The sequence below is a fragment of the Ambystoma mexicanum genome, chromosome 10 (genome assembly GCF_040938575.1).
Source record: "Ambystoma mexicanum isolate Mex_15411 chromosome 10, UKY_AmexF1_1, whole genome shotgun sequence".
NCBI classification, from domain to species: Eukaryota; Metazoa; Chordata; class Amphibia; order Caudata; family Ambystomatidae; genus Ambystoma; species Ambystoma mexicanum.
This window is the reverse complement of record NC_090932.1, coordinates 1,304,829,864-1,304,845,543: the sequence shown is the minus strand read 5'-3', so window position 1 is coordinate 1,304,845,543 and position 15,680 is coordinate 1,304,829,864. Positions and strand designations below refer to the sequence as shown.

Genomic DNA, 15,680 nt, shown 5'->3' with positions numbered 1-15,680 from the left:
ACTGGCACCTCAATAAGATACTGGGCTACCAATGTGGCAAAACGGCTGGCACCCCCTGGTGAAGCCAAAACTAAACACCAGTTGCCACCAGCTCAATGCCCTCCCCCTTAAAGACAATATAGGGGGATATAATCAACCTAGGGCACACATTGGGTGCTTGTAAAGCACCCCTGGGCCTGGCAGCCTTATGGGTGGCCCAGAACCACATACTCCTAATTATTGAAAAAGGGTTGCAATGGCAGGGGCAACCCAGACCCTCTAACCCCCTCCCCCACAAATAGTTCAGTGATCCAAAAACTTAAATGGGGAAAATGCAAAAAGTCAAGGACCCCCCCCCCCCCCCCCCCCCCCCCCAAGTAGGTCCAACATAATTACCAAACATACTATTCAGTCGTAATAGTTCCTGCAACTCAACCATCAAAGGAAGACTTTCACTCACTGTTTTTTTTGTTGTTCCTGAGCCATGTTTTTGGGCTTGGTTGGTGGGTTATACAATATACTTCCCTCTCAGGTGCCACGCGGTTTGTGGGAATCTGCAGGCCCGCTTAAATCACGTGTTGCAATTCACTTGCATTGGATGAATCCTGCAGGCTTCCTTTCTTCCTGGTGCACCTGGGTCTCGAACCTGGGACTGAAAATCTTCTTGAAGGTCTCATCAGGCATGTCCTGGGGTAGACTGTTGCCTTATTGACGCCTGTGTAGTTGCATTCAAACGTAACTGAATTTTCCCCATAACCACAGAAGTGTCTACAGACTTTCCCCCATTGATAGGGAACAGTTGATCTTCCCTAAAACTTTCCGAAGGGGACACGAAAGGTAGTTACCTCGACATGGACTTTTTTCCTGAAACCCGCCACCCCCCGCCCTTGGAGAATGAGAATATATATATATATATATATATATAGAGAGAGATATCTATATATAGATATATATATATATATATAGATAGATATATATATATATATATATCTATCACAGCTCCCTGGTGAGCAATGCGCAAACACCAGCTCCCTGGTGAGCAATGCGCAAACACCTAACCTAGTGATGAAATAACAAATCCAATGAAAATGTAAGCCAAGCCTCTCAAAACAGGTAGCAATGGCGGAGCGATCAGGTTGAACTTCAAAATGGGAGGAAAACTAGTAACGAAGGTCTGTTAATCCACACAGGTGACAAAGAAACCACCCACCAGTGACATGGTGAAAAGATATACACTTTATTAAAGTCACACATATAAACTCTAACAGCTCAAACTAAGTACTTGAGGTACACATAGCGGATGATGGAACCAGTGTATGCATAGAAAACAGCAGTGTCCGGTTAAGACTCAATCTACCCCTATCACCTGGAGGATCAAGTGTACCTCGACAAAATATAATATTGCATTCACAAAGTCACTGCTACAGATAAGATTTCGAAGTGGGTGTATATTACTTCCTCATTTTCAAAGTTTGAGAGTAAAAGAATAAGTTCCAGTCCCAAGGGGAGTATTTAATAAGCGAATATAAATGTTTTAACTATAACACAAAAATGTTTTGTTATAAATATTATTTTGCACTTCGTTAATCATGCACATTAAAATAAAAATGTTTACCTCGCCAGATCAGGCAGTAATAACAGTAGAGTTTCTTCCTGTGGCACTACGTGTACTACTGCTCCAAACTTATAAATGGAGCTGTGAGGGTAAGTACAGGGGGCAGGCTCCTGTGTGCCTTTACTATTTTTGTTGGGAGCATTTTTACTCCCATTTTTATTTTTGGGGTATCTGCCTAATTGTAGGGAGTAAAAGTGGTCGATACACTCCTTATCTGTAGGGCTGCACATAGTCATAATCAGGATCCAGGATGCCATACAGACTATTTCTGCCCCTTTAGCACACTGCAACGTGTGATACAAATGTGCAGTATACATATAGGCCTGGTAGGAGAAAAGCATCACTTCAACAGCAATATCAAGACGGCACCAAAAGGTAGTAATAAGTTAGAATTACAGCTATAGGACTCCTTACACACCTAGAAGAGACAATGATAGCAGCCAGAAGTCAAACAAGGCAAAAAGGCATTTATATAAGCAAGAAGGTAACAGAAAATCGGGAGCTCCAGCCAAAACTCCATTCTTCGAATCTTAAACTTCAAGCACCCAGGAAAATTGTTCAAGTAAGTACCTGTAAAAGTCACTTTGAGAACAGTTTTACTCAGATAGTCAAAGTTTAATAGGAAATACAGGACAAAGACAATAGGCAGATCTGCGGCTCTACCTCATAGGTAGCGAGATGTCAGCAACAAGAGGAACACGAGGGAACACCAGAAAAGACCCCCTGGAACGAATCCAGTGTCAAGCGCAAGACCAAATGGGGAAAAAGTGCATGTGGGACAGACACCTGCCAAGATCTTGGACCGCACAGACACATGAGGCTAAGTATTGAGAATAACCCACCAACACAGAGTCCAGAGTAAAGTACTCACAGTCATTGGTCCCAGGAATGTGAAAACCCCAGTGGGCAGAGCTCTTCCTTTGCATGGCATTTTAAGAGATCTAGTCACCCAGTGGAAGAAACAAAACAGGTGGCTCCAGGAGGATGAAGGAACCGCACAATCAAGTTCAGGCAACACAAAGGCAGGCAGCCCACCAGTAGAAGATGCTCCCGCAAGGGCTCCTTATGCGCTGACCCAGGATGCAGAGACCAGCAGATGAGGTGAGATAGTGGGGACTCAACACCCATTCAGGAGACCGCAGCTACCAAAAACCAAGTGAGAGACCTAGGTGGTAAAAACGGGAAACAGCAATAAAGCAGCCCAGAAAAATGGTACCAGCATGGGAAGCCTGAACCAGCCAACGAGGAGGACCAATTGGAGAACATGAAAAGCACACGAAGGGCATCCATGAGCTGAAAATCCGAAACCGAGTCCAGCCAGTACACCCATATTTGGTACTAAAAACGCACCCAGCAACAGCCGCTTCACAGAAAAAATCCTCCAACAGGTTAAGTAACCCTGCAGCTCTCAGTCTGACATATCCCCCCCCCCTAGCTAGCCAGTAAATGCAGGGGCTGGACAAGGATGGCGCTCCAAATGCACAAAAGGGTTTTAAACCAAAGGTTTTGGTGGCCAGCCAAACGTGTTAGCCCCCACACAGCACCCAACAACCAGGGTCAGCCCCACAGGATGATCAATGGCCATATCCGAGGCCAGGGACTGGTCTAAACCAGCCCAAGCCACTCTAGAGGGTGCAGGGGTATCCTCCAAGTGGACCCATGTGTGCAAGATGGCCATTTAGGTCTCCTTGGTGGTTTCCTCAAACAAAAGAATGCCCAAGAAACAAAATAGCCAAGAGCAGGATTTACACAAGTACCCCAATAACTACCAAAAAAGTATATTGGGCTACTAAAATTACAACTGCTGCCACCCTAACCCCTCAAACAAAATAACCCTCTGGCAAACGTGGGGCGATTAAAAAGCACTGCTATCCCAAGAATCTTATAGGCTAACGTAGAACCATGAATAAAGTCTATCTGTTCACAAAGAGGTTGGCTACTGAAACCAAAAGAAGGGGAAAAACAAACAGTTTATAGGTCCCTAAAAATGAAATTCTGCCACAAAAGGTCACAATGTTGAACTGCTGGACCATAAATCTATTTTCTAGGAACGTATGAAAACCTTAGGGGTCTGGCATTCTCAGTCAAATCTAAAGTATTAACCCTCTTTCCTCAATCTAGGTGCTGCACTTAATGTATTGTGTGCATTTGTATAATTCTTGGCACTACGTTCAAGAGGGCTAGGAATCACTTGTTCGCATTTTGGGTCCTGAATAGGACTATGTGATTCTACTATGCCATAGGGTTCATTGCTCTTCCCTCCCCTTAACCTTGAATTGTAAATACCATAAGGTTGTGTGCTACACATGTTTGGGAGTGTGTTGGTCATAGGTGATCATTACTGTTTCTATACATTCACTCTATTATGTGTTATGTTTAAACCAAGGTGTTTATTTAACTTAAACGTGATTCTAATGTGTGATTTTATAATAAAGCGCATATGTTTTCCTATACAAGTGTTGTTTGGGGTGATTCTGGGGATGAGCTCCACTTTATTACCTGCCTTCCACCCTTAGAGAGGTCTGATCATGCCTTTTGGTTGGAACGCTGTTTCACCTTAGCATAGGTGGTTTCACATCACTCAGCAGAGGGCTGTGGACACATCTCACCCACCATATCAACAAAAGAGGCAAACATACCCTTTGCGCATGACATATCCATAAAATGAATTCAGGATACATTTGTGTGCCAGCTGCAGAGACTCGTACAGGATCTCCATGTTTTTACAGCGTTTCAACTCTGCTGCATCTCCACTCTCCATCGCTGCCGACAGTTTCTTCTTCCACACCTGAAAGTTATGTGAGGAAGGAGAGAGACCGGCAAGAGGCAGATGAGAAAAAGGATGCCATAAAGCAGAGACAAATGTTGAGGCAGAGTGAAGGCAAAAGACACAGATGTGAAAAGCGAAGGCAGACGGCAAGAAGAGAAGGAGAAGCAGAGTGCGATGAATATGGAAAATGCAGAGAATAAATAATGGGGAGGGAAGCCAAAGGGCGGACAAGACTTAAGAGGTACAATGGTGAGGAAATTGGATTATCAGAAACGTATGCCGCAGCAAACAGGTTAAGAGCGAGAAAACTAGCTGGTATATTCGAGGGTAGGAGAGGGTGAGGTTACAAGCATGGCAGAGTAAGGTGATTGAAAGTGGTTGAAAGAAGGAAATGAGTAGTGAAGTAAATTCCAGAGAAGAATTGCACGTAATGCATAGTAAAAAATAAATGTTTAGCACACACCTTCTGCAGGGCCTCCATTTAACAAAATCAACACATCACTACCAGCAGAACATGAACCACAAGGTCCATTCTGAAACTCATCTCATGCTCTCCTTTGAGAAAGCCCACATGAAATGCTCTCTTTAAGGATTCCCTTATCACTACACTAGATCTCAGCCTCTTAAGTAGACTGACGCTTAACTAGATCTGTTCTCACATAGTCTTTTAATAAAATGCTTTATTCCAGTGGCAGATATAGCATTCCCCAATAAGACCATCCATCACGGAAAACAAATATTAAACCCTGCAGTTAAGAACGCTGCATTTCTATAACAGACCTTAACTCGCCTCCAGTTCAGGGGCAACGTGCTTGCCTTGGAAGCAAGACAACACAGAGCAACAGAGGTTCGATCCCCGGGTCCGCGCTTAGAAACCTCTGGTTATTAAGCGTGTTATAAATAACTTATATCATATCAATCAGAATGTATTTAACCATAATCTGATTCCCCTCACCCCCAGGCCAAATATGGGAATACCCCCCACCCCCAAACTATCAACTTCTAAGAAGGCCTAACTATCATACACCATATACCTCAGGATTCCCATTATACTAGATGTAGCCCCCCCAAATGTCAATACCACATCACTGTCCCTCATTCGAGTCTTTCACCCAACACTACATAAGATCTCTAACCCTAACAAAATGCCTGCATCACTTCTTAGAACCCCACACGCTCCAATAATATTCTGCCATTCCTAAACCCGGTCTTTGACACTTCCATAAGGCTTTCTCACACTGAATAGGCCACCAAAGGGCATCCCCTATATTGCCACAGACACTACACAGTCAGGGTTGCCTAAATATCCATGCCAAATGCCACCCCCTTCCCATGTAAAAGCAGATCTCATAACCTCCGTAAGTAGCTGCTAATCACCTACAACCAGACTTTCTTCCACCCTTTAAGGCTTGACCCATCATTCATACCATGCCACACCCCTTGCTTCTCAAAGACGCCGACATTCCAAGCTACATATCAGAGTACAGCTAAAACTTACCTTGTGCAATCCTTTAAATTCATACCGACGGTCACGGAATGCACGCACAGTGTCTACATAAAAGGAGTTCTCACGTTGACAGATGGTAGTAACTCGATCCTCGAGCCGTGTCACATGGATCTTTTTGTAAGCTCTACGACAGTAATCTGAAAAAGAAAAGGCCTCAGTACAAATGAATCTAAACCAAACAGGACCATGAACCGTTCTGATGAAAAACCTGGCAGGATGTTGGAGCTCTTTAACAACTTCAAAATTAGGTGCTTACCCGCTAGCCGTTTCTTCTCATATTTTGCCTGTTCTTCCCGATTCAGCTCATGAAATGCCCTAGGTGGCCGATCGGGGAATAGTGGAGGAAACTTCTCAGACTCAAGCTGCTGCTGTATGCGGTGGTACTCACTGCGACTAGCTGGCACTAGAGGAGGAAAAGCATAGGGGGATTTTACTGCAAGACTTCACAGATGCAATCTACACTGCCATTACATCTGCCATCTAAGAAAAGACAGTCACTAAAACACACGTTTCTCAAGTGAACACAAGTCAGGGACTTGGACTGAAAACTGGATCACTAGAAAAACCAAAAACTACACATAAGATGTAAAACACTGCACATAATTCAGCAACTTGATCCATGTGTTGGATAGATTTTCCTTTTTGGAGTGAAAAGCTCATCACTTTGTAAGCCTCCCCCCAGCATTTTGCTGGACTATTACATTTTTGAACCAATTCTCCCGAGTGAAGTGGAACTTTTTTCAACACTCATTCTTTTACTCTAACCATGGGAACACTTATTAACTCTTTTTGATACTTTTTATTGGAGTTATGCTTTCCACCATCTACATTTTATTATTGCAGCACACAGCACTTTCTGTGAAGTCATGCTGTGAGCTCCTTGAGCTTTCCCTTTTATTTTACATGTGTTAACACATGTTACCAGGGCAGGGGGACACTCGCCTGTAATTAATTTTGCAAGATCAGCACATCCCACATTAAGTGGAGTGCCAAGGAGAAACATGGTCTCCCTTTTCCAGTAACTTTTACTGTTCCAAGTTCATCTGACAGGCTGGTGGCAGTGTACCTTTTTGCATGAGTATTTTTGTTGCAGGCTGCCTTCGGAGCTGCGGTGAGGAACACAAGGGTCACCATTTACCTAAAATGGTGGCTGTACTTTAAGATCTGTTCTTGATGACTTGTTCTTTCTTGGTTCAAAAGTTAGGGCTCCTGGTTGGGAGCCTATTCTACCCAGGAGGGTTAGTAGGGAACAATGATTACAATTGAATAGGTCCAAGAGAAATAAGGTGCTAACAGAATACTCCTGTTTTTTATCACCCTCTGCATCAAAGAAGAATAAAAATTTCCAAACTCTGTTGTAGAATCAATCTATTTTTTATCTAATGTTAGTACAGTTCAAAATAAAATGGACGTTTCAGAGTTAGCAACAAGAGAAAAGGTAGGTCATTGACCTAAAGTACAGAAAATATTTACATCACACGGAATCAAAGGTTTTTCGGTAGGACAACCATTTTGTGTGTGAAAGACAAAATCCAGTTCAAATTTCATTTGTCAAGGGGTTCGCATGAAAATGGCAAACAAACAATTGGACATTTACAACATCACTTGAACATTTCGACAAAAACAAGTAATTTTCATTGTGTACAGCAGCATGAGTGTACTGCAGTTGGGGATAGTGCGTCTACACCACAGTGTTTCAGCCGTTTCTAGGTGGGCTTAGTGGCCCACATCTGGTATACGGCCTTCATCAGGAAGGGGGTCTGTACTATATGAGGTTTGTGCTGCAGGGGGAATGAAGACAATTGTCAGGGAAGTATTCATGCACCGATTATTTAAAGAAGAATAAATCATGCGCTGTGCAGTATTGAAAACACACACACGCAGCTTAGCTAGGGGTGTATTAATTCCAAAGGTTCTGTTATTGGAAGTAGAATGAGCCTCAAGGGCTAATCTCTGTCTAATACTATTGTGAAAAAACAGAAAGGAAGGAGTTTCTAGTAGGTATAAAGATCACCTTAGACGGGATCGGAAAAACTTGGTTATGACGGACACTCTTCATAACAGACTCTTACCTCTCGGCTGGAGGAGAAGTTTCACTTGTAAACAAGCCTATTTGTTCTATTCTTTAAAATGGTCCCACGGCCAAAAATCTAAATCAAACGAGAATGTCCAATTAATATTTTATGGCCCTAAGGGCACCCGAGTAGTTGTAAAAGTTGAGCGCGGGGAAAATGGCCTTACCTGTCAGGGTACAGGACCTGCTCGCAGTCTGCTGCTGTAGCGTATGAACCGCTGAGTCATTCTACGATTCACGGGGACCTGGCTTGGCGTTAGTAACGCTGTTGCTAGGAATCCATGATTTATACGACGGCCATCTTGGGTGGGGATGGGTAGCCACTAATCGTGGAAGGGAGTAACCTTTCCATCAATTGCTCAGATTGTGAAGCAAAATAATTTACATGGGTCCCCATGTGTCTGGGGTCCAAGTGTGTAAATTATCCACTGTGTTGAATACGGGTTGACATGGCAACCGACAGTGGGTAAAAAGGGCGTCAAATGTTGTGCCAATCGCTCGGCTTGTACACCGAAAGTGTTTATGTAGATCCTCACCTGGGTTGAGATCCCAGTGGGTAATCTTAACCCTATGTTGGTGCCGGTTGTCATGGCAACCAGCACTGGGAGTCCAACTGTGGGAGAACGGGCGTAAAGGAAAAAAGGGAACGCCTCCAAACAACCCTTCTGACACTAGGGGCGGGGCCTGGTCCCTAGGCTGGAATATGCTGTGCGAGTACTTGTTGATCAGTGCAGGTGCAGTTTCAAGAGACAGCATCACATCAAACCAAAACAAGGGTGCAGTAAACAGGAGTATTCTGTTAGCACCTATTTCTTGTTCTTTCTTGGGCCATCTTCGACCTGCCTGGGTATGGGAGGTCTTGATGGGTCTTTTGTCGTTGGCGGGCTTCCCTTGAAAAGCCTGTCAAGGCTCTGAGCGCCTGAAAGACAGGGAGGTAACCAAAACTCCCCTAGTGTTTGTCCTGCAGTGTGCCTGCATGGAACCAGTTTGTGCTGGGAGGCTGACTGTTCCCATTGGGCAGTCACCGTCCACGCTTGAATGAATGTGTGTCTGGTGATTGGTAGGCTCAGTCGGTTTTCCTGCATAAAAGGCGAAGGTCCTAGAGCTGAAACTCCGAGCAGACCACTGGACTGAATATTTGAAAAGGGAATTAGTAGAAGGAAGTCCCTCAACTTCCAGCGACCGCCAGAGCAGTTGAGTGACCGCTGCCAACCGACCCACATTTCCAAGGGTAAGGGAAATTCTCCTTAAGACTACTTCCGCCCCTGAACTGGTGGGCCTAAACAGTTTCACTGCATTTTGTACTGTCCCTCGAAGACATGTGACCTCAGGGCCTGCAATCTCCTAATACCGCAAGACCTGTACCACTTTGAAGTGCATCGTCTTGTGAAGCGCAGTTTTGGCTGAAATCTTGTGGGCATCATTCTGGTCCTGCAGTGACTTTGCCACTGCTAGACGTCCCCTCAGCAGAGTCAAGAACCGAGAACCAATGAACAGTCTGCCGGTTGACAACCGTTGCTGTCCCGAAGCCTGTGAAGGGCTTCAACGAGTCAGTGCTGTGAAGATCGGCTTGGCGTCCCACAGCAAGAGTGCAATCGTCTCATCCCTCTGAAGTTCCTTCATCTGCAAAGGCCAAGACAGCAGACACGAACTAGGGTCTGCTGTCGCCTCACCTTGGGGACTGTCCTGTGACAGTCTTCTTCATTGAAAAGGTACTATCCCGCATCTAGGTACTTACCTGGGGCCTGCTGCGTTCTTTTATTCCTGGGGGCTGCCTTCAGCTAATCCTTGCACCCCTCCAGGGGCAACCCTGAGCTACATTGGGGTTAACAACCCATTGTGCTCTACTTTGCCTTAGGACACTTGTCCAATCCGGCTAGGGAAACTGTATATGTCCTTGCCAAAGTAAACCTGACTGTTAGCAACCTGCAAACTTGAAGAGTTTATGCTGGACTCTGTTCCTTTGATCACTGAACTAAGCTTTGCCCTGTTCTCCTCAACCCTCGGTTACTGGTGCCCTAGTGACCCCCTCTGAGACTCTCCTAATACCGGGGTGAACTTTCTAAGATAGGCTAAGCTAAAGTTTTAAAAAGTTATCAAAGTTTGTGTGTTTGCATATATATTTCAGGAGGTTCGACTATGTGATGTGTTACCATTATTGCTATTCTGAAGTATCCAACACTGCGGATGTGTAACTGTTTTCCTATTAAATTATTGTGTGATAGTACTTCCCTTACTTGAATGCTCCATGCCTCGAACTAAGTATATACTCTGAGTTTTGTGTGCCTCACTACAACCCTCATCCCTCATAGACTAAGCCTGGCTGCTCAGCCTTTGCTACCAGACCTTTGGGTAGTTCAGGCTAAACCTAAGGGGTGTGTCCCTGTTCACCAAAGGTGGGCTTTCTAAAGTCTTGTCCCAGACTGGACTTTACAAATAAACCAGAACACCATGGTATCCACCACTGCACAATACACAGACTCAACTCGCTAGAGTCTGCAACTAAGGCCAAAACACTTGCCATGATTTTCATCATACCCTGCATTCCAGAGATTTAACTTCACCCCAAAGGCAGATAGAATATCCTACAGGGCCTTTGGCAACATTTGCCACAGAGAATACGGCTATATGCAACACAAGGCTGCAGGGAGAATTGGATATCTGCACTTAACACAAAACACAAGAGAAACCTCTACCACGGAAACCTGACGGGTTTACTATTAGACAAATTGTTGTGTACTGTGAGAAACCTGAGGGCATCCTCCCATCTACTCTCCCTTGGGTCCTCTTCTCAGGTGGCCAGGGAAAGGCCATCGCTCTTGGATCCAGACGCTGGGGGTGGAGACGCGAGAGAGGATCACCTTGGTGGAGGGACCTTGGTGAGTAGAAAGAGGATGTCTGCCGGCAAAACATGTTATTACCACTTTCTCTGTTGAGAATGAGACCTACCCTCCCCCGACCTTCGTAGGGTATTGCAAGTCCTTTTCCCTTCCCTACACACCTACTGTCCTACATTCACATACCTTTAAAATTGGGGTGACGAAGAGGCAACTAGGAGTAATGCACGCTTCTAGTCAGTTTCACCACTATGGTACTGAGATGCAGACTGTCATGTTTTATTGTATTTTTTTATCATTTATTTATTGTGCATTAGCCAAACCTATTTTGACTTTTTACACATCCATCAACATATATACACACATCATAAAATATGATGAAACTTTGTATCATTAGAATACATAATACAAACAAAAAAAACAGAAAAATGCGTTGATACATAAAAATCATAATTTAATATTTACCACTTCCAAAAGAACCCCACTGAGCACTCTGAATACTAATACGGAATACTAACTACTTCGATCACCTGACTCTGTGCCCAGAGCATTTCTTTGACATTGTTCAACGGCTTTATACTCATTCTTCTAACTTTCCATTTTTTACTAGGGTAACATTTTATCGAGAGTTTTAATGCTCTCAAGATATGAACCACTTCTGTTAAAAATACTTCATTACCTGAAATGAGTCTTTCCCAGAACATGGATTCTAAAAAGCTGATATTCTGTACAAATCTACTCAGTCTGCTAACTCTGAAAGCCCACGTACCCGGGCAATCAAACAGTACATGATGGATCGAGTGCTTGACATTCAAATAACAACCCTGGCAGGTATCCGTTGGATAAGATACCCTGTCCCTCACGGTTCCTCACGGTACCATGTGAATATCCCCGCAAAAATATTGCAATGCAAAAATATCACCATATTTTTGCAGCGATATTGAGCCATGGACCCTGCGGGGGTGCTACATGACAACACAGATTGAAGTAAGCAATAACTAACTTATTTTAGGATGGCACAAGGCAAACCAAGGTTAGTAAAACACCAACTACATTCAAGAGAATGTTAAGTTACACTAAGTGAGTAAGACATAAAGGTGTAATAAACTATTACAGTTGCTTTTCAGATCAGTGGAACACAGACTAAGATAAGCAAGAACTCGTTACATTATTTTAGGATTGCACCAGGCAGTGCAAGGTCAGCTAAATCACAGAAAACGTATTCAGAATGGCACACTTCTATTTAAGATGATTAAGACCTATATACATTTTAAAGGAACTACCAGCAATTTAAAGGTATGTATAAACCTAAGACTGTTTTAGAATCTCTATAAAGCAGACCAAGGAAAGCAAAACTCAATGTTAATCTTTGAGAATGACCATGTTAGTCAAGGTAGGTAAAACCTAATGTAGACTTATTCTAGGCAGGCTATACAGCAGGTCAGGGGAAGCAAGACGCAGTTGGTAAACTTATACACTAATATTATGAAAGAAATAGTTAGGTGAAGGCAACAGCATTACTTTTGGGAAGTGAGGGAGCCAATTCACAGGTGCGTAAAATAACCTTGTATATACTTTTCAGAATGCAACACATTCAAATTAAGACCTTTTGTAACTGCTCATTTTTCAGAGGGGTAGTTACCACACCAACTCTGTTACAAGTAAGTCACTATTAAACAATTGTTATATTTTTCAAGGCAGAATCCTTTACTTATCCCGTACTTCCCTAGTCCATTGCATGAGTTCTCTCAGAGGTAGAAGAGCAGCACTAGTGGTTTAGTACCACCTGTAGGCAGTGTGAGATAGGGTTCAGTTGAAGAAAAAGTCAAGAGGTCCTGTGGAAGTCGCTTCAAAACAAGTAAGTAGTTCACTTTAGAGTTGGAGTCCCAGGACTTCAAAGAAGACACACTAGGAGGATTACAGCAGTGGGCCTTGCTGATCTGGATGAGAGGACTCCCAATCACATGAAACACCCAAGAGCTACATAGGAATCGCAAAAGGCTTAAGGTAGGTAATACCCCAGCCAACACGATACCTCAGCACATAAGAGTTTGCAGCAGGACATCTTCAGGAGCTGCAGCCGAAAACCTGTTCGATGAATTCCTTGTCATGAAGACAGGACACTGGAAGAGATTTTGCAGCAGGGATCAATGGACAACAAGCAAGAGTTCCCTTTGCGGCTGCATGCAGCTCTGTGGTGTTGGCGCCCTTTTCAGGAGCCAGGAGAAGACTGAATATCGGCGGTCGGATTCACGTCATTTATCAGGTCCAGAACTCTGGTGAGGGGACCTTTTTGACTCAAATTCAGTCTTTGGAGATCAAGCAGGATGCCACCAAAGTTCCAGCACGATTACAAATTCATAAGACTGTGCACCGCGCAATAGCTCGAGGTCCCAGGGTATTTGGGAATTGCAGCCCCGCAAGGTCACAGCACAACGTGGGATGGCTCAAAATGCAGATCTTCTTGGGGCGAGCAGATCACACCAGGCTCCAAGTCGTCGTCGTCGTCTTTTTCGGGACCCCCAGGTCAATTGGAAGGAAGGGTGATTTTGGTTACTATGCAGGCTCTCCGGTCGCTGGAAATTGCTACAGCAGTCTTCTCTTCATCTTCGGTTTCAGCTCCAGTGGTCGACTTGTAAGCAGCTTCCAGGATCAGAGTATTTATCAGGAACTACAGCACAACTTCTGGATTCTCCCCCTGCATTTCACAGAAAGGGGCAGTCTTGCAATCCAATCAGGACAGCTAGCCCCCCCCCCCGAACCCTCACTGGGAGTTGGTTCCTTTCAAACAAGGTGGAAGGCAGGGCTGCAGAGTTTTTGACTCCTCCCTCGCTTCCTCCCTTTCCAGACAGTCTGGACGAGAAATCAAAAGGATTCTTCTGAAGAAAAAACATCCACTGCGGTCATTACCTCCTAGAATTGTAGGGGAAGACCTCAGAAACAGCAAACAAGAAATGGCAAAAGAAGAAGGAGCCCACCATTTTAGCAAATGGTGGCCCTTCTGTGCATTACAGAGGCTGAATTAACAGCCTGCCAGTAATGAAGACAAAAAAAAGTCATAAAAATAGTTACACTGCCACCAGTCATTCAAGGAAACTTGCAATTGTAACAAAATGTTACCAGGTAAGTAAGAAAGGGGATGCATTGTACCCTCCAGCACGCCACAAAGTGGGGTGTGCTGGCTCACTTATAGAACATGTAAAGGTGATGAAAATCCCCCTTTACTACTTGTGAACAGTAGTTCACCAAAGTATATGAAAGAGAAAAACAGGGGAGCCCAAAGGGGCAACCAAGCCTAAGCCCAAAAGTTGTAGGAAACTCCAACCATACACTATGGAGAGACAAAACGGTAACTCAAGAAGAGTGAAAGACTAGGTGAGAAGAAAAGAAAAAAGATTCCCCTGCACCTAGGGACAAAGCAAACTAGTTACTAAATCCAGGTAAAAAAGTTCTGGGGTTGACACAGGTCAGAAGAAAGATTCCTCATAAATATGAAAATCTTACCCAACACTAGACGCTAAACTACCAAAAAGTACATAATTGCCACACTGGATCTTTAAAGACCACAGAAAATAAAAAATATATTTTATGGAAGACTACATTCGATTTTTTTCTCAAAAGGCTAATTCCAATCCCAAAATATAGAAGAAGAAAAAACTGAAATTGGAAAAACTGAACAGTGGCAACATTGCAGGCCAGTCAGATTTAGTCTGCTGTGGAAAATATATTAGAGCGGCTACTGCTATCATTTTACCTAAGCCAGTCACTTTGTTTAGTTCTTCACCACATGGAGTCTGCCCGCCAGGCTCAGGAAGCCGTTAACACCCCCCTTTTGAGCTTCCTATATTGGGTAGGCTCAGGCTAATCATAACATTACATGTTATCTAACAGCTATCACAGATGACCTCAAGAACACACCAACTCTCGAAGATGGTTCAAGGGTTTTATTAAAAGTTTTAACGGATGTCCAACTAAGGGATGGCTCTTTCTCCCTCTCTCCCCCCATCACCACTTATTCTGGGTCTCCCTCCACCCTAGCCCAGACTTCCTGAAATCCCATGGTGGTCACTAGAGATCAGTAACCCCGAATGTCGAGAATCTGACTGGTTACTAATGTGGCGGGGGGCCTAAAGGCAACCACCTCACCTTATCTGGCTTATCTAACTTAGGCCCCCTTCAGTGACTTCTCTTCCAGGTATAATCTAACCTGGAGTCCTACAAGAAGAATGATTTCGAGAAGTGGTGCCTTCAAACCACCCAGGTCTCACTCAATCTTTACTGTCACACTCTCATACGCATCACCCGGAAGTTCTTTCCTTCCATTCTACTTTCATCCCTTTGATTCATTCCACGAACCTCCGTCCCTCTAATGTTCTTCCATTTCACGTCTTCTGCTACTCCCCCTCACCATCTGGTTATTCTCCACTCCCCTTTCTAATACTCTTCCCTTAAACCCACTACCCTGCACCTGCTACTTTCCGGTCACCCTCCTTCCACTCTGCACCATTCTAACTGTTAGTAGCTATCCAATCATGGATAGCCACTGGCCAAAACATCTACCCAACAGAGATTCAGGCACCTGGATGTGAACTGTAACCAGAAAAGTCCCATCCCCACATCCGGGTTCACAGACTGCCACTATGCTCAGGAAAGCAACAGCTTTCCACAGGAAAGGGCTTCCCATATATGGCAATTCTGCACCCGAGAGGGCAGGAAGAAGGACAAAGAACAATATGTTAATGTTAAATGATATTTGTACCGTGCACTATCACCACCGGAGTGGTCCCCTGGCGCACTGGCAGCTCTGGAAAAAAAAAGGCAGGATGGGGGTGAGTTAGTAGGAATAAGCTGGAAAAGTGCAAGGGAGCATTGTTGTGCTGTTGGCAGCCTCAACCCGG

At 44.2% G+C, this 15,680-nt stretch overlaps 1 protein-coding gene across 2 annotated transcripts in view; it reads right to left on the bottom strand.

Moving 5' to 3' along the window:
* POLE (DNA polymerase epsilon, catalytic subunit) overlaps positions 1 to 15,680 on the bottom strand; it is an 867,587-nt gene that overhangs the window by 547,350 nt on the left and 304,557 nt on the right. For both annotated transcript variants that reach the window (XM_069619327.1, XM_069619326.1), the window contains exons 19-21: positions 6,128 to 6,274; positions 5,863 to 6,008; positions 4,234 to 4,382 (exon numbers count right to left, since the gene is read on the bottom strand). In XM_069619327.1, coding sequence (XP_069475428.1) covers positions 4,234 to 4,382; positions 5,863 to 6,008; positions 6,128 to 6,274 — 442 coding nt within the window. The remainder of the gene's footprint in view (positions 1 to 4,233; positions 4,383 to 5,862; positions 6,009 to 6,127; positions 6,275 to 15,680) is intronic.